Source organism: Punica granatum, chromosome 4 (genome assembly GCF_007655135.1).
Source record: "Punica granatum isolate Tunisia-2019 chromosome 4, ASM765513v2, whole genome shotgun sequence".
Taxonomy (NCBI): domain Eukaryota; kingdom Viridiplantae; phylum Streptophyta; class Magnoliopsida; order Myrtales; family Lythraceae; genus Punica; species Punica granatum.
In genome coordinates, this window is record NC_045130.1 from 31,284,655 (window position 1) to 31,304,554 (window position 19,900).

The window sequence follows — 19,900 nt, forward strand, 5'->3', positions numbered from 1 at the left end:
AGGCACCAGACGTTTTTCGCCTTTAAATATTCTCGAATTACAACAGAGCAAATTGAAGAAAATCCATCTCTTCCAGATATATGCTTGAGCATAATCAAGATTAAGATATATCTCGGTCGTAGGCTTGCCCTATTAACGATCTGCCTTTCACTTTCACCCTTACTGTGCACCTTTGGACATGCTAATTAACTTCTTAAGTTGAATATGTGTTTGATTATATTAAATTTTATTGACCGTCATATTAGTTGGGAGTCTTCTATTTCCATGTCCATAGTTTTCTTGGCCCAATGCGAAGGACTTGGTGCAGTTTTGCGGGTCAACCATGTTGCTCCAACCATTCCACATAGAAATTTAACTCCTCTCTCTTTTTTTTTCTTTTTTCTTTTTTTTTTTTTGCTTTGACCCACAGTTAATTCAAATTTCTATACCATCAAGTGGAGAAAGATTAATCACAAAATTCTTAAGGCACAGATCCTAATTGTTTAGATTAATGGGGACATCAGATCGAGGGATATGAAAAATTAGGTTGGACGAAGAGTACAGAAAAGGACTTCTAGATTCCAATTCATTGACTTCCAAATTTTAAGTTTGAAATTGGCATAGCTACCAAGGCATTAACAGAAAAATGAATAGAAAATTGAAATTTAAGCCTAGCTAGCACCCTAATTTAGCATCTAGAGACTTCCATCCGCAGTAGGCAATGACATCAATCAGACATAAATCTAGATATTCATTTTTTGTCTTATTTTAATATTAAAAAAATAAAAAATAAAAAGAGAGCATGACGATGTGCAATGTGTTAAAGGAATGGTTATCGCGTCATTCCTTGGACCGACTGTAACAGAACCAAGGAACGGTTGCAGTGAGATTGTTTGGCGCATGTCACAACAGACACTAGGGCTGATCAAAAAAGCCTGCTGCCCCGAAAACTCAATCTGAACCATCTTTACCCGTCCTGAATTTTCGGTTCGGTTAGATCATGATTTGGTTCTTGGTTCGATTTCCTCTGTCTTTTTCGATTATGGGGATGGGGATGGGTTTCAAAATCACAACTCCGGATACCCCGACTTGTCCCAAGTTTTAATTATTATAATTGAATTTCTCAGCTCAACTCAGTGAGCCACCAAGCTTGCCTACAGCCCAATGCCCAATGAGCCCTTATCAAAACCCTTCAAAATCCTAGATTGTCCAAACTTCTCCGCTTCTCTGTTTGCAAACCCTCATCTCCCTTCTCAATGAGTGTTGCTTCTGCTCTGTGCTCACGCTTCAGCCCTCATTCCTAAGGCTCACGACGGTTCGTTTTCTCTCTTCTTTTAAATTTTCATCCACAATAACTAATCAACAAAGGCCGCTTATTCTTGCTTTTAAGTTTTGTTGATTTTTTTTTCAATTTTCCAGCAATGCAAATGTCTTCAGACAATTTTCTCTGGTAATTCAAGAACCGATCCAAAAAATCTCGTAACCATAAGGGTCGGTTTTCTTTACTTATTTCGGTTACAATTCTCGGGGACGGGTTCTGAAATCCTTGAACCGACGAAAGCGGTGAACCTTAATTTTACTCCAAAATCACCCCGAACCAAACCGTGATTAGCCCTAACGGACACAAGCATGAAATGACACCACTTCAAGTAAGAACATCTCACACGAGCAATTGTAGCATAGAGCAGACCTCGATACATATGCCGACATTGGTGACCCTTAGATCCTCCTATAAATAGAGGCACGCCCTTCGACTCCGACGCTTTTCTATTTTCAAAAACTCATAAATTTTGATAGCTAATCCTGGCATCAAGAATCGAATCGGGATAACACCCATCTTAACGACGGGAGCGCGGAGGCTACATAATATGATTTGGGCCCACTTACTGCATCACAAGTCTTATGGGCTTCCTGTGGTCCTAGCCCAAAGCACAATTATAGACAGCAGGCCCATGTAGGTCACCGGTTCACATCCTAAGTCTCATTTTGGTCATGAAGCAATGTAAACACATATTGCATGAACGAAAAACACAATATCAAGAAAGTAGTGTAGCACAGTTAAATGCACTCTCGCCTAGTAATCAAAAAATTTTATATTAGATTCTCGATGGGACAACACCATGCATACATCTTGATCTTGCTTAACATCAGTTATATAGCTCACGCAATTACATTCACTTTATTTATTTATTTATTTATTTGTTTTTGTTACGAAACATTCACCTTATTACAATGAGGCAATCGAAAGTTATACTGAAAATAGAATAGGCTGTGTCACAATATACCCAATCACACATCGTTTTACTTTTAGGAGTAGACCTCAATAAGAGACCTTAGCCCGAAAATCGGTCTTATTTTGTAGTGACTGAACCCGGCCTCTAAGAAGTTTTGCTCCCATTGTTTTTCGGTCCTCTCACTTCCTACAACCAATATCATCATCAACAGATCGAAGTAGAGCTTCGCGATGGTCGATTCTTTGTCATGTAACACGAGCCACATATATATCATTATCATCAATATTTCATGAGGATCAACTCGAAATCTTTTCTCCGAAATATTCTGTAAAGTGTCAAAACCTTAGCCATCACAATGGAAGCAACATCACATGGTCTACACACACAAAATATCATAATTATACAATTAATGAGAGTCGAAATATTTCTACCACACATTAAAAAAAAAAAAAGTTTGTCAGAGCTAATCAACATTTGTTTTCTGCAAATCTTATTAAAGTAGATGAAGATGAAGCTGTTATCTAGTATATATAATAGCATTTGTAATGGAGAACCTATTCATATTTGGATGGGTTAACTCCCAGTTAGGTTGACAAGAAAAGAGCCTGAAAAGCTACATTTAACCCGAGTACACTTCCTGATGACATTCCAAAAGTCACCACTGCTCGTAAAAGGAATCCTGGAAGGAAGCACTTCTCAAATTATCCACCGGTGAGCGTGCTAGAATTACTTTATTTATTTTAGTCAGGATGCCAATATTTTACATTTAATTGTGCAAACTATAAATTGATAATGCTATTGTAGAATCTGACCCAAGATATTGTCTTCTACATGCTGAAGAGTTAATGGTGCTCATTTTAGTTACTATGTCATTCGCATTTGATTAATTCAATTAAAGCCCACTCAAGCTTTGATATATATTGCAGTAGAGTACTTTGACCTTGTACCTCCTTATGTGATGCGAGCATCAGAGTTGCCCAGCTCCGCCATTTGTGGTCTCATCATCTTTATTCGAACAGTAGTGCTCCATTTTATGAGTGAAAACCAAATGGACCAGAAGTTTCTACAATATCACTGCAGTAGGACTGGGAGTGGCAAAAAATCAGAAAGTTTCAAATCAAATCATCAAATTTAATTACTAAAGTATAGCCGTTTCTCCTGAGTATGCATTGAAAGAAATGCACCAAATCGAACAAAAAGTTGGAGCTCTTTCTTCTCCTTTCTTGAACTGATATTTGGCTGCAATATCTTTACACAAGTTTGAATGCCTTTCAAGCAATATCCATCTCAGATCAATCAAATGATGCCATCATAAACATGCAATCAAAGAGATGATTTGAAGGCATTACTCCATCACAATGCTTAATAGGAACAACCACATCACCATTTCGATGAAACCACATGTTGCACAATTATATTGGTCGGACTACTGAACTGATCCAATGCTAGATCACTGATAAGAGAGGATTTGTCCATGAAATTGGTAAAATTTAGACTCGGTTTTATGTTGTTTTGATGGTATCTAATGCTTGGATGACGATTTCTAGGAAAACTTGTGCAAGAAAAGAATTGAAGGCAATTTGATGCATGTTCGGGATGAATTGGAGACCATTGAAATATCAAGATGGAACTTGCAAGGATACAAGGACTTCTGGTTAGTGGTGCACCACGTGCACAACCGATCCGAGAGGGAGTTTATAATCAATTCTCGATTTATTTTCAAATCTTAGGATTCCCTTTCAGTTACAATAGGAGTTTTTTATAAAATCTTTTAAAATATGTTCATTATTTATTTCCTATTTTTGAGGGAGATATAAAAACCTATGGATCATCTAGGTTTAGGGCTTTCTGGAAGTTTAGTTTTTCTGTGGAGAGAAACTTGGAGAGGAGGCTGGCGGCTGCGGAGTGTTCCTCCAACGATCATCAGTTTTCATGGATTCTTGTATAGCCATGCGTGGCTAATTCGTTTCGTTTGACTTGAGAACGGAAACCTCACGGTTTGGTTGTGAGGAGCAGGTTTTAATATTTCGATTTCAGCACTTATTTATTCTTGGATGTCATCGTTACAAGTATTCTCTCATGGTTGTGAATAGGATATTTGTAAATTAGCTTATCGACGACTACTACGGTGTTTGTAGAAATCGATTCGAAGCAAGACTAATTAGGAACAAACGGTAGTTGCTACCCTAATTGGTTAGAGAATAATAGGACGAGTCAATTAATTGATGAATCGATTAATCGCTCGGGTTAAGGCATCCTTGCGCTTAAAGCTGTCGCTTAGTTAATTAGGGAATCGGTTGATACCTTGTTAACTAGTTGATGAACTTACTAGTTAGACGGTGTTTTGACTAGTTAGAATTTAGATGCTAGTTGATTCCTTGCGGTCGCGGGAATCGAATCTTAGCTGCTAGAATTTACATTCTGATGCTTCTATGATCAACCAAACGCTAGGTGGTTTTCGAACTCAAGTCATACGTCTCTCGATTATTGATTACTCAATCTCCCTTGCACTTTTAAATTGTTTTTGCTGCAATTTAGTTTCTTGATTATCAAAATTTCCCTATCGTTACTTTGCAAGCTCATTGGTTTAGAGAATCCTTTAGCCTCCTTTGGGATTTCGACTCGGCTCTCACCCTTTTCTTACTACAAGTTTTGGGGAAACCGATTTTATTTTGGGGGTTTCGACAGGCCTTGCCAATCACAATAATCTGATGATGTGTTCCTGCAAATTTCCTTCATCTTATTAATATAAATAAAGTTGGAACGACACAGGTTAGAGAGGGAGCAGTGAATGATCGATTCTTTTTCCGAGATGATCCTTCTCCAGCATTCCTTTTGTTCACAGCTTGTTCTTGTTTTCTGTTGTTCATGGCCTTGATGTGGACCACAATGATGGTGTGGAAGGTAGCTTAGATGCAGGGGCGGCTCTTCCATTTGGCAAGGATGGCAATGGCCTTGGGCCTCATAAAAAATTAGGCCCCCTAATTTTTTGGTTTGTGAAAAAAAAATCCAAAAATTAATAAACAATCAAAGCCTCACATATAAAAAAAAAATCAAGGCATCATTTATTAAATTATCTAATTAAACCTCAACTACTCCTAAATTTTCTTCCCACTTATTAATTGATAAATCATAGCTTCCATATCTAAATATTTACTTAATCCTTTTATTATTTCTTCCTTTTTTTTCTCTCCTTTAATATTTTCAACTACTCTTATAACTTAATCTCCTCCCCTATAATGTTAATCCCCTTAATTATCTCCAACTGCCTATTTCCAATAAATGTTTTAAAATTCAAATTTTACTCCCATAAAAGGAGTTCTTTTACTTTTAAATTCTAATTATTCTCACAACTATTCTCTTTTCTCATCTTTTCTATTAAATTACACTCACTTTAATTGAAGCAACCCTCTCATGTTGAAGCAAGTGATCTCCTTCAAATTTCATAATTAATCGGGTTTTATTGTTATGAACTTTTATTATTCTTTTTAATTTATATTTTTATTTTATTAAATATATATTGTTTACAGGTATATATTTTGAAGTGTTTCTACATATATTTTATTGTTTGTAATACATAGGAGTTTCTTTGGTAGTGTTTATAGGTAAATATGTCAACTAGGAAATATGAATTTAGTTATTCAAAACTAAAAAAAAAAAAAGGAAGAATTGAAAGTTGAATTCAATCTCAAAGGAGCTCTTGATAAATTTTTAACAAGTAAAAGTCTAGTTATGTTATCAATTGAAAAGGAAATATTAGAAGAAATTGAATCTAAAAGCTTAATAAGTAATTTTACATCTCAAAAAGTAAAAAAAAAAAATTATATCCTACCGAAAAATAAAAAATTTATAAATTTTATTAAAAAGAAAAAAGGCCTCATTTTATATTTTGCCTTAAGCCTCCAATGGTCTTGAGCCGCCCCTGCTTAGATGCTCTGTTGCTTGTCCTTTTATGTTTTTAACGGATCCTTCCGCTTGTTGATCTTCTTTTGGCTATTGTTTCCATCAGTTTGCTTTCTCGGTAATAATTTGCCAGTCTTCTCCACGTTCGAAGGACATGCGTTGTTCCCAGGAATGTATTTCTGCATAAAGAAGTTCCCAAATATCTTCATCAGACAAATAAAATAGCATTTTCCAAAGTTCCAAGTGCTTGAATTATTCCACCACCCTTTCATGTTATAATAAAATAGGAATCTTCCATTTTCACTGTGGCTTGCCACCAAGTGGTCAAGTAAATAATATCTACTCAAGAGGTGCATGTGAAAAAAAGAAAGAAAGAAGGGATTATACAGAGGATGGAACAAATACATGGGAATATAGTAAAATTCCAGATATGAAAAATGATTGCAGGGATAGGCACTACAAGAATTTCGCTAAATAGGGACGGTCAAAAGGGACGAAAAAATTTCTGTCTAAAATTAGAGACGAAAGTAGTTGAGATAGAATTTGAGACGGAATTTCTATCTCGACATTTTATAGACAGAAAATTTGAACAGAAAACTCTGTCTCAATGTTGGGACAAAACATTCTATCCAAAAGAACCATCCATATGCATAGAGATGATCTTACATACTAAAATATCGTCCGTATAAATAGAGATGAAAAATTTAAAACGATGCAATCTGTCTAAATATTTGGACGGATTAGAGACATATATTTCATCTATACATAGAGACATAATTGAGACGGAAATTTCAGTTACCTACTGTATAGGCGAAATTGAGATGGAGATATGCATCAATACTCTAGGGACGGAATTTGAGATAGAAATATCAGTCCATATCATATAGAAGGAATCCCCGTCCCTATTTTATCCATATCATAGAGACGAAAATTTTTGTCCCTATTCCTTATGTAATAAGTAAACGTATTTTCATGATATCTTCGTAAGTTTCGTTGATTACTTCGAAAAATACACTGCTTCCGTAGTTTTTCTTCTCCTCCCTTTCGATCCGACCGTCTTTTACCCCCACCAACGCCCATATATCGACATTTTCGAAAAATTTAAAGCATCCATCGAGTCTACATTGCTTTTCTATTATTCCTTGTCAGGCAAGTCTTACCAATTCATAATATTCTCGATTCAATTGAATGTTTCATCATCAAACCCTAGCTTAAAGATAAGAACATTGAATATTGACGAAGCTTTTACTAATATTAGATAGTGATTTGTTTTATTTATTGCCAATATGTAGATAATGAATATTCCTCCGCATCGATCGTGGAAATTGGACCCGTCCATCAAACATTATTATACAAAATATTTTTTTGATAAAAAAAATTGGATACCAATGTAAAAATATAATACTCCAATTTATATTATAAATATATTCAATTGTACAAAGAAGACAAATGTTAGAGTATAGCACAGTGATAAGGTGGCCCAAGATCAAGTCTCGACCAACGCAAAGTGGAGGTGTGAGCACACGGTGCTCCCACGTGCTGGCCTCTTGATAGTTGTCCCAATTATTTATATTTTTAAAAATAGAAAATAAAAAAAATCGAATTTCAAGGATTTTTTGTTTATATTTTAGAGGCGAAAATTTCGTCCATATTCCATTCCTTGAGACAGAAAATTTCGTCTCTATATCACACTTGAGACGGTTTTGAAAATGTAAAATTTGGTCACTTATAGACGGAAAAGTTCGTCTATGTTCCGTCGTTATGTCCATAGAGATGGAATAGGGCGTTGTCTGTGGGAACCGGTGAAAGGCTATGAATCCGCTTTGCCTTCCTTGACGTTTCCTCCTTCAATGGATCGAAGCCCCGAAGCAATTGGAAGCGGTGTCTTGCTCTACAATTTCCTCTGTTTACTTATCCTTGCTTCGATGATGATGGCCGGGAAGAGATGGTGGGCAAAGGAGATGGCATCGCAAACGGTCTCAATTTGGAGATGGCATACTCGTGCATCAGTGTCTGGCAACATGATCATGTTGATGCCGTAGAGAACAACCGGGGAACATGATAATGCCCTCCTTTCCGGCGTTAACAGACGTCGAGCGGTTGATTGGAGAAGTTGGTTGCCATGAGCCTAAAGAATTCGATGTTCATGCCAACTGTCTGATCTCGTGACTGGGGGAAGCGAGGAAATCTTCAATTCTACCCCTGATCGTCAAAAACCGCCCAGAATTCAGATGAGTCTTCTTCAATTTTTGAATCGCTATTATTTTTCTGTAAAAATTTTGAATGAAGCTTGCCCAGATGATGAACCTCTGTTTCGACCTTCATCAAAAGTGTCTCATTACTGAGATTTCCTTTGTGTAAATGAATTTCATATCTGAAGACGTAGCAAAAGCTAGTTATTCTGGTCTTTCTTCTTATTGGCATAAATTTTATGCTTTAATCGTGTCATCATGGCTTGGGGGCCGGAGGCTTTTGTTGATTATATCTATTGAAATGGATCGCCAAGAGCACAATTTTGGACCATTGAATTTGATTATTCTTCTCTTTCTTGAGTGATAAAGTCGGTACATTATTGTCTTCCGAATTGGTTGATCCGTGTAACACATTTGGAACCGGCTTCCAAATTATTTTCGGTTTTTGAATGGAATCAATGATAAAATGATACATTTCATGGATTTTGTCTCTAAAACAATCGACTGTATAAAGAGGATACCTCACTACCAGATAGGGACAGCCAAATCCGTCTCTATACCACCCATAGAGACGGAATAGAGATCACCTTGGCACTGTTTTTAATTTTAGCATTGCTATGGGTTGAGACAGACATATCTAGTATAAAAGCTTAGCAACGGAAACTTCCGTCCCTATTAAAAATCCATTTCTTTCAAATTCGTATCGACTTTTTATTAAGGTAAACCTCAATGAAAAATTCATTAAAAAACATCTTTGAGGTCCAATAATATGGAAGAACAAATACCGGAAAAAAAAATTCATAATTCAATTATTTTCAAAAATCTTAAAATTTGATCAAACCTTCCCAGACTTAAACAGATTCAAAGCTCCAAGCAGACCTAATCAAATCTTAACTAAGGAACACTTAAACATACTATTAAATTAAATTTACTATTAAGAGACTAATCTATAGGATTGATCTTGGGTATTACACTTAATATTTTGAGAGGAACACCAACGTGGATTAATTCAACCGATTCGTGCTCGTTCCGCTTAAGTAAGGTCTCGGGTTCGGGTCATTGTGAATGTAGAAAATTTACGCTGTAAGAGTTTTACTCCGTAGTGGACCAACCCGGCTCGACTGGATTAATTAAGGTCCAATTAGGCTTCCGAATAACAGGGTTCACACGGAAATAATATTTTGAAATAAACAAATGCTACATCGCCTTAATCAACTCACCTTGCTTATAAGTCAATACTGAAATCTTTAATTTCGAGTCCTTTCTCTTAAGTAGCCTCTTTTATAGCACCTTATGCATTATTGCACAATATTAAATTTTGGTAATTTACTAGTCAATTAGTCTTTTTCAGCACACGGATTCTTTTTTTTTTTATACATGTCTATGTATGTGTTTATTGTAACCGCTACATTTTAAAATATCAATCTTATTATTAAAAGTATTTTCACTTAGCAATTGTAATTTTTAACTAGTAATCTTCAATGTTTTTGTTAAAAATTAGAGTAAGTTAATTATTATAATAATGTGGTCAAATAGGTTTTTATTATAATAATAATAATAATAATAATAATAATAATAATATTTAAGTTAATTGTTAATATAGATTTGTCACTTACATTAATTAATTTTAGTATTAGAATAAAATTTTTTTTGTCCTCTTTCTAAGATAGTGTTTTGTCATCTTTAGTTTTAAGTTTTAAGTTTTATTTTATTTTATTTATGAGATTAAATTCATTGTAATATGTTATAAAATTTTCTTTTATAGGACCACAATTGTTTTAAAATTTCTATATCTTATCAATAAATTTTTTGGTGGTGTTTATATTACTTGTGTTATATATTTGTTTATTTGTTTTGGAACATTTATATAACATTTTTATAATAATTATTCTGATTCATTCTTAACACATTGAAACATTTTAAATGATTAATTTTGAGTTTTATATAATAATTAATTCATAAAATTAGACTAATTTTGAATGATTCAATAAATATGCAACTAATTTCTCTTAATTAATGTTTAATTGTATATTTATTTAATCGTTTGTACATTAGATAGGTTTAGTATAAATATATACATACACAAACTCGATAACAATTCTTTAAAATATAAAATTTAATGACATATTTATTTTTCAAAGATTTTATTTTTATTTTTATATAATCATAAATTTGTATATTATAATGATATTATTCTTACTATAGAAATCAGGTTAATAGTTTTATCTTCTTAAAAGATTAATTTGATAATTTTATTTCATTAATAATATATCAGTTATTATAATAGGAGTTAATTTTACTTATATAATATAAGATATAAGATGATAATCAGCTCAGCTCCTATACTACACATAGCCCCCACCCCAACATTACTAAGATGATAAGCACAGCGATTAGCGTCACGCTAACATTTTCTATTAATGTCATCCTCAACTCTTGATTGTCTCTTCAACTACTTGATCAATTAATATCATTAACAAAGTTATAATTATAACCTTAGCTACTATACCAAAAAAAAATTCTTGATTTATGAATAAGTATCAAATTTTTTATTTTTTTTCTAAATTCTCAATCCTCTTAATTACCCTCCCTAAATGCTCACGGTGGTATATATGTTTTAATATATAAATAGTCAAGGGCATTTTATAAAGTGTGAGTACTAGCAAATAATTAGCACACTTTTTAAGGGGAATTTTACATTTTTCTAAATTTTTTGTAAAAAAAACATTTTTAATTCACGAAAAAAATTATAAAAATGAGATTAAAAAAGGTTCCCTCGATAAATTAAAATATATTTTCATAAATATCAAATAAATTAAACTTTATTACTTTTTCTACGAACTTGCATAATGGGCAACCTTGCATCTAGTTTTATATAATTATATAATTAATAAAAGAAAAATCAGTTAATAAGAATCATTGTTAATGTGTTTAGTTTCAGAGTTGAGTTGAATTGAATTTTGATTTTAATTGATTTGTAATGATTATGATGTTGAATTATGAGAAAAATGTAAAAAAAATAATGAATAGTTGAGAGAATTTATTATTAAAAATTGAATTGAATGGTTAAAAAATTTGAAGAAAAATGAAAAAATAATAATTGTATTGTTGACTTTTGTTGTGTAGTGAGTAGAGTTAAAGTTAGAGTTAAAATTTTAAAATCAAATTATGAAATCAAACGGACTAATGTGACTTTGACATTTACATACGTAGTTCTTGGCTTTTCCAACATCAGCCGGCCTTTGATGTTCATGTGTTGTCAAATTTGTAGAGGACAATTGGTAGTTTTACACGTTCTTGCTACTTGGGAATATATTAATTAAGGCTTAATTAATATACGGTTCATTCAAGTAAACTATTTGTATTTTTCAAGCTTGCTTTTGACATGATTTACTTGAGTAACAAGTAAATTATTTGAAATTTTTTCATAATTATTTATGTGTATTTCATTATATATTGTAGAATTTTTATTAATTACTTTCACATTGATATCACTTTGGTAGTTGTAATGTCAAATAATTCTTTTTATGGATTTATTGAATTCTCGTACTGATCTTTTTTACTTGAACTTTTAGAAGATAGTGCATCATGGAGATAAGAATATCTAAATTCGTCTAATCTAAATTTAAACCTAAATCTAATCTAATTCTAAATCTAAATCTAAATATTATAATGCTGAATACTTTTGGACTTTATAAGAGAGAGTTTCATATGGTTTTCATACTCTTGCAAATTTCTTTGCTTTTATTTTATATTTTATTCATTTAATTTTTATTATGATATATTTTGTTCAATATTTAATTAATAAAAAAAAGAAAGAGATTTTGTCTCGTGTTGGATTATTCATCTAAATATTATGTATACTTTTGGGCTTTATAAGAGAGAGTTTCATATGGTTTTCATACTCTTGCAAATTTATTTGCTTTTATTTTATATTTTATTCATTTAACTTATATTATGATATATTTTGTTCAATATTTAATTAATAAAAAAAATAAAAAGAAAGAGATTTTGTCCTTTAGTGATGTTGGTTTATTTACAATAAATTTATAAATTTATAAAACAAAACTACAAACTAAATACTGTAACTGTAAAGTTGCATACTTTTAGGTTTTATATATTAAGAGAGAGTTTGACATGGTCTTCATACTCCTGAAAATTTCTTCGCTTTTATTTTATATATTATTAAGTTAATTTTTATTATTATATTTTTATCCAGTATTTAATTGATAAAAAATAAAAAGAAAGAAATTTTGTCTTTAATCATGTTGTTTTATTAGGCATGAATTTAAAATTATAAATAAATTATTAAATTCATGAAAAAGGAAAATGAATGCTTTTTTTTTTGTATTTCCATAAAAAAGTTTTATGTCATCCCATCTTTGTTAATTCATTGAGATAGTAGTCACTACCTTTTACATATATTTATACTATTTCTGAAACTTAAGAAAACTTCATGTTTTATTTTTAATATTATTTGTCATCATTAATTAGATCGTTGCTTATATTCTGTAATAATTTGTCGATATTTTCGTAAAACATTGAGCCTTCTTTTATAGTGGTCATTTGAACCTCTTAAAGTGTAAGCTTTTAGCATTAAATTTTGCATCAATTAATTGTATTAAATGATGTAATCTAAATATACTAACATACGATATACAAACACCATACTTTGATAGAAAATAACACCATTCCATGCATATAGAAAGAAAAAGGAAGGGCCTTCGGTTGTAAATATTTAACTTTTGATGATTCAACCATTTTTACGATATATCTAAATCTATATCTATATCTATCATAGTTTTTAGGCAAAAGTATGCCTTGCTCTTTGACGTTTACGTTTAATTGGAGGTTCAATTTTATCATTTTCTTTTTCTGTCAATTCAATCCTTTTTTAATTTAATCCTTTATATTATGATAAATATTTTACTTGGTCATTTCATCAATTAAACTATTAAGTAATGCCGATGTAGCAGCTAACTCAGTGCCACAATTTTATTTATGCTTAGGTGGCAATTTTTAAAAGTTATTATTTTTAAGTTTCAATAAAAATTAGGGATAATAATAATAAAAATGCAATTTACCCCTTTTTTATTCAAAAAATCGTGAACTTTACATGGCAAACTCCCTTCTCCGAATTCTTTCAATTTATTTTGTAATTTTTCTTTATTATTTTATATTATTTTGGTCTCTATGTTTGCCACTTCACCGCCTTTATTCAACAAATTGACGGAATTATTGATAGATAACATATTTGTCATGAATCTGGGACTTGGGACTCCCCACTAAAGATGCTCTCAACTCTTCATGCTCTTGTCCTTTAACACTCATCCATTGCCACCATTAATTCATTTCTAAAATTGCAAGAACATGAAAAGTTCGTTTGAGAGTGCGGTAGAAGGTTTTATAATTACTTTTCCAATTAATTATAAGCGGATTTGGTATTTGGTGAGAGTTTTTGAAACCATGATTTGGATCAAAATTGCAGTTGCAAACGCAATTTTCTCAAACAGATTAATAGGTGTTTATAAAATATGTTTCTGCTTATTCGGTTTCAAGCATTAATAATTACTTTTTTTTTACTTTAAGCAACTTTAAATTAGTTTCCTTAACTTATTTTGAAACCAACGCTTATTTTCTAGTAATTTTATTTCAGTACTTCTCCATCTCTCCCACCTTCAGATATATTTTCTAGATTTTATATATCTATTTTTATCTATATATATTAATTATTTATTTATTTTGTTGAGATCTTTTAAAGTTTTATTCCTTGTTTCATTGATAAAATATTATTTTTTATTAATTAAAATTTATTATATTATAAATAAATTATTAAATTAAAACAAACTTAAAAAATATAAAAGGACATACTCTCCTCTGGATTTATTTTATTTATTTTTTATTTTTATTTATTTTTTTGCCTTCTAAAGGAGGCTCATGACGTAAGTACAATGAAATATAAATCATAATATTAATAATAAAGCACGTATAATCTCCCGATAAGTATCGAATCTAGAATACCTTAACTTGCGCTTGGTTTGTAAGTTGGATCATGATCCAACTTAACTTAATTTTATGTAATGATTGCAAGTGTTAACAAATATATGGATGGGCGAGAATACACATGAATGTATATATATGTGTGAAAGTAGATGGTGAATTTATTATCAAAAAATTAATTATAAAAATGATTAGGAAAAAATATGAGTGAAATTTTGTTATTAAATGGAGAAAAAGATAAAACAGTAACGACTGCAGTGTTGACTTTATGAAAGAATAAAGTTGAGTTGGATAAAATAAAATATTTTACTTGAAAACCAAACAAAGCATAATTATCAGACGCGCCCTACTGCGCTATAACTGTTTTGCTTGCAGCTTTTATTTTTATATATCTATATTGATTTTTTATTTATTTATTTTGATGGGATCTTAGGAAGTTTTATTTAGAGTAAATAGGCAATTTGATCCCTCCCTTTTCAGGAATACGTCAATTTAGTCCTTCACTTATTTTTGCATAACTTAGTCCTTGAACTTTAACAATTTGCATCAATTTGGACATCGTTACATCATTTAGGTTCCTCATTTAGGTCCAAAATTGTGCAAATTTTTCAAAGTGAGGGACCTAAATGATGTAACTAAAACTAGTTGATGCAATTGTGAAAAAATCAAAGATCAAATTGATGCAAAAAATAAGTCGGAGATTAAATTGTTGCAATCGTGAAAAGTCAGGAACCAAATTGCTATTTACTCTTTTATTTATTGGTTGGTTAATAAAATATATATTTTTATGTTTTTAATTCTAACAAAGAGCAAAAATCAAAACTAAAAAGACTTGTCTTTTGCCACCCTCCAAGAGCTCAGCAGCTCTACCCTTCTGCCCCTCTTCTGCTTCCCTCTGTTTATAGGTACTGATCTGATCAGAGAGTCAACTCTCTCTCGAGCAGCCACCATTTCTTCTTCTCCCAATTGCGAATCTCCTAATCTCATTCCTCGTCACCTTCAGCAATGGCTCATTCCGCCTTCTCTCAGGTCCGTCGAACCGCTGAGCCTGCTCTCTTCCCGGATCTTTTTTCTGTTAGATTTCCATGAAAGATAATTGGAAATTGAGCTCTGTTTGATGAAGATTGGCTTGTCTTTCGGCAGCTCTCGATGCATTTGGTCGGAGGGCTTGACAGAGTTTTATGGTTTTTTTTTTTTTGGGCAGGTTGCTGTTTCGGTTCCTGTGGGCAGCGACTCGTCGTCCCTCAAGCAATCCGTATTTAAGGTCAAGACTTCTTCACTTCATCGGGAGAAATCTATTCTTTTTTTGTTGTGGGATTTCTTGATTCTTGTCCCTTGAATGTCTGCTGCCGTCGATCTGAATGAATTTAAGGAATGATCGTAATTATGCTTCGAGAATCCCTGCTTTTACGCTTAGTTGCTAATAACAATGGCATTTCAAGTTATGTCACTTGTGTTGGTTTAGTCGGCATTTCGAGCTCATGTCAAAATGTTTCGATCATTGGTGATTTTAGCTACACTATTGTCGAATCCATGGTGATGGTTTTGAGTTGTTTTAGCTACACTATTGCCCAAGTCATGTTCTGCTATGAAGAGTACTCCATTAGCTTTCAATTTCAACATCTATTTACATTATTTATTTCGTGAACACAACCTGTATTGTATCTTCCTGGCCACAAGTTTGCTCTTTTATTTGTCAATTCTCAAATTTTGATGTGCGTCCGGTTAATAACATCTTTAGTGTTCACACCTTCTATTCCAATTTCTGCAGGCACAAAGTATAAGTTTCCAAGGCACATCGTGGGCCCCTTTCTCAACTCTGAGCTCAAAAACAAGAAGCAAAAGATTGAGCGATCAGTATGTAGTATGCATGTCCTTGCAACAAGCAAGTGTGCCCAAGGTAGCTGTTGCTCCATTGGAACTCGAGGATGCGAAAGAGCCCCCTCTCAATCTGTACAAGCCGAAGGCGCCATATACGGCAACAATTGTTTCTGTGGAGAGGCTCGTAGGACCCAAAGCTCCTGGGGAAGTCTGTCACATTGTGATCGATCACGGCGGTAATGTTCCCTATTGGGAAGGGCAGAGTTACGGTGTTATCCCCCCTGTAAGTCAGATTTCTTAACCTCTAAAGCCATCTGATTGCAAATTTGTGATCTTTTGGGATCAACAAATTCAGGTTCAACACAAAAAGAAGGTTAAAAAGAAAAGGAGCGGGGGGGGGGGGGGGGGGGGGGGGGGGGGGGGGGGGGGGGGAAGGAAAGATAAAATTAAGTTATAAGTGTCTTCTAAGAGACATCGTTATGTAATTTTTCATTAGAACTGAACTCAGTGAAGTGTCTCAACTATTTGATCATTGTTCATTAGGATCACTATTCCACTTATTTTATGTAGGAAACACAACATTGATAATACCTGCTTTTTTGCAGGGTGAAAATCCAAAGAAACCGGGGACACCTCACAATGTAAGGCTCTATTCAATTGCCTCCACAAGGTATGGAGACTCTTTTGATGGCCAAACAGCCAGCCTTTGTGTCCGCCGTGCTCTTTACTATGACCCTGAGACAGGAAAGGAAGATCCCTCCAAGAGTGGTGTTTGCAGCAACTTCCTTTGCAACGCAAAGTCGGGTGACAAGGTGCAGATTACAGGTAAGCAGTCATTCAGTTTGGAGAAATGAATTCATTACTTTTTGGGGTTTTCCTTCAAATGTTCCCTATCTTTGATATCTGAAAATTTTAGAGTCTTTCCTCAAACAACGGGAAAGGTATTCCATTTTATGATAAACAGAACATATTGAATTGCATTTGACAGCCTGTTATCGCGTTATAAATTGTATGGTAAAGTGCAATGCAACAAAACTCTCCCCCCCCCCCCCCCCAAACAAAAAAAATGTTTATTCTCAAGATTATAAAAAGAAAAGTTAGATAGCTGCATATGTATTTTGATAGTGACCCATGATGCGTTTAATTTAGGATTACTCTTCCCAAATTTCTAGGTTGAAGAATGGTTTTTCTTTTTAATTAAATTCTCAATCAGTACAAGTATGAATCTAACTAGATTACTCTTCCCTACAAGATTCACTGTGAAATATATGCTAATAATATCACCAAATATTTTTTCCTGAAAAAAGCTTTTTCAGGGTTCATAGTTTTTGCCAAATAAGCATACTCCAAATGCCTAATATGATTTCTGTATCCTTGCGTTAGTTATGGACAGTATTTAAGGATTTAACGAATAGAGTATTGATGTATATGACTCTTTGCAGGCCCATCAGGCAAAATAATGCTATTGCCCGAAGATGACCCAAATGCAACCCATATAATGATTGCCACTGGGACTGGAATTGCTCCTTTCAGGGGCTATCTGCGGCGAATGTTTATGGAGTCAGTTCCGACCTACAAGTTTGGTGGGCTCGCCTGGCTCTTCCTTGGGGTCGCCAACTCTGACAGCCTCCTTTATGACGAGGAGTTCAAAAAGTACCTCAAGGACTATCCCGACCATTTCAGGTTAGTGTCTTAGAAACCAACTTGGTCTGGTCAATCCAATGGGGTTTCACATGGAACATGAAGCATGTCTATTATACCCAAGACGCGTTAAAACTGGAATAGGAAGATGCCAAATTCCACAAAGAGTTCAAGGAACGAGAAGTTTCAATAGTTAAGCGGTTCAACTGGTTTTCTTAGTTTATCAAAACTTTAGGTTTACAATTCAATAAAAACTCCAAGTTGGAAGGAGTAAGAAGCTTCCCGACTTGTGAAATCGATCTGATCAGGAGTTAAAAAAAGACTTAGTTTCAAATCTCTGTGTTCTATATGAAACAGTTACCACTGTTCTATTTTGAAACAGCTGTATTTACCAGTTTCTTTGTTGTTTTTATTGGGAAAGTAGGTATACCTAGTAATTTGAAGACATGACTATTCTATCCATCTCATCTTCTCTAAGAGCTGCTCTTTTAGTTATTTTATTATTTTTTTTCCAGTTAAATGATTTATCCTGTTTTGAAACGTTGCTTCAGGTACAACACGGCGCTGAGCAGAGAGCAGAAGAACAAGAGTGGTGGGAAGATGTACGTGCAGGACAAGATCGAGGAGTACAGCGACGAGATCTTCAGGCTACTTGATAATGGGGCACATATATACTTTTGTGGGCTCAAGGGGATGATGCCAGGAATCCAGGATACGCTGAGGAAGGTTGCAGAGCTGAGAGGGGAGAGCTGGGACGAGAAGCTCTCGCAGCTCAAGAAGAACAAGCAGTGGCATGTCGAGGTCTATTAGTTGGTTTTGTGCTATCCGATGTTTGAGCTTATTGAGCTGTGCGGGGTTGCTCCCCATTGATTTCGGGCAGGGGGAAGCCATCTTTGTACCATTGAATAATTTTAGGGGTTGAGTAATTAAGATTATCATTGGACGAGGAGGAGCAATTCTTGCATTTGTTCCTGAATTGTACTGTCTCTGTTGGAGGTCAGCAACAACTAGTGTCCTCGTCGTGGGTAAATTACACCAGAGTACAAAATATTTTGGAAATGTATCACTTGGTGCAAAAAATTAAAAACATGGCAATCGAGTACACAAAGGTTAAAAATGTTGCAATCAAATGCATTCCGTCAATTCCCGATTCACGCCGTTAGTCTGTACTGAGGTGATAACTGACTTGTAAGGGATATTCTACATTGACTTAAAATTTAAAATGAATAATTTAATTTTAAATAATAAAAAATAAAATAAAAAACGAGATCTCCCTCTATCAGAGGGGGGAGATCTCATTAGGCCTGGGGCAGGGGTGCCCCCACTGGTGACCCCACCCCCGATCGAGGTTATCGGCGGGAGGCACCCCTGCCCCCGATTCGAGAGATCTCCAACGCTGGAGATCTCTCTAATCGAGGGTAGGGGCACCGCTCGTATGATCTCACCCTCGATTCGAAACCGTCGGATGGCTCAGAGTTTGCCGGTAACCTTGATTTTTTTGGTTGGGGGGTCGCTGGTTCCCCCCTTCAATTGTGGGCTTGTTTTTATTTTTTTCCCTTTCTAGTAAAAAAAATATCAGAAAAGGGGTGGGTGCGCTTGTCGCGGTGGTGGTGTTAGCAGTGGCTGCAGGGGCGCTATCATAGTGGTGCTACCAGTGATTGCAAGGGCTCCACGACTTGCTCCTCATTCTCATTTGGTCTTTTCTGGTTTGTGCGATGTTGTTATGAGGCCAGGAGGCCACTACTCTGATTTCAAAAGTTACGATTATTGCTTGATTTGTCTTGCTCTTTGATTGAATCAGTGAGGTTTGAGCTCTTCCTCTGGTCGTCGGTCTCGTCGATTCGGTCATCATTGAATCAGTAAGGTTGCTCTTGAATTATTGTTCATGGGGTTTGAATCAGTGTTGTTCTTCGATCGGTCCCGTTTCATGTCGCGAGCAACGGTGGTGGTGTCGAAGAGCGGGCGACGATGGTGGTGTCGAAGAGCAGGTGTCATTCCTACCGGTCGAAGTCATCCTCGCCAGTCGGTCGAAGTCACAGGTCGAAGTCATCTCCACCAGTCAAAGATTTTTTTAATGTTTTTATTATTGTTTTTTTTTTGTTTTTTTAAAATTCTTCCACGTTAGCATTT

The 19,900-nt window shown here is 34.1% G+C and overlaps 1 protein-coding gene across 1 annotated transcript; it reads left to right on the forward strand.

The window, feature by feature from the left end:
* The first annotated feature begins 15,148 nt into the window (after positions 1-15,148).
* Positions 15,149-18,833, forward strand: LOC116205810 (ferredoxin--NADP reductase, root isozyme, chloroplastic-like). Its single transcript, XM_031538473.1, has 6 exons — positions 15,149-15,337; positions 15,513-15,572; positions 16,080-16,412; positions 16,735-16,954; positions 17,572-17,812; positions 18,322-18,833. Exons 1-6 carry the CDS (start codon positions 15,314-15,316, stop codon positions 18,578-18,580), a joined length of 1,137 nt encoding a protein of 378 aa, XP_031394333.1. The 5' UTR covers positions 15,149-15,313; the 3' UTR covers positions 18,581-18,833.
* The last annotated feature ends 1,067 nt before the right edge of the window (positions 18,834-19,900 follow it).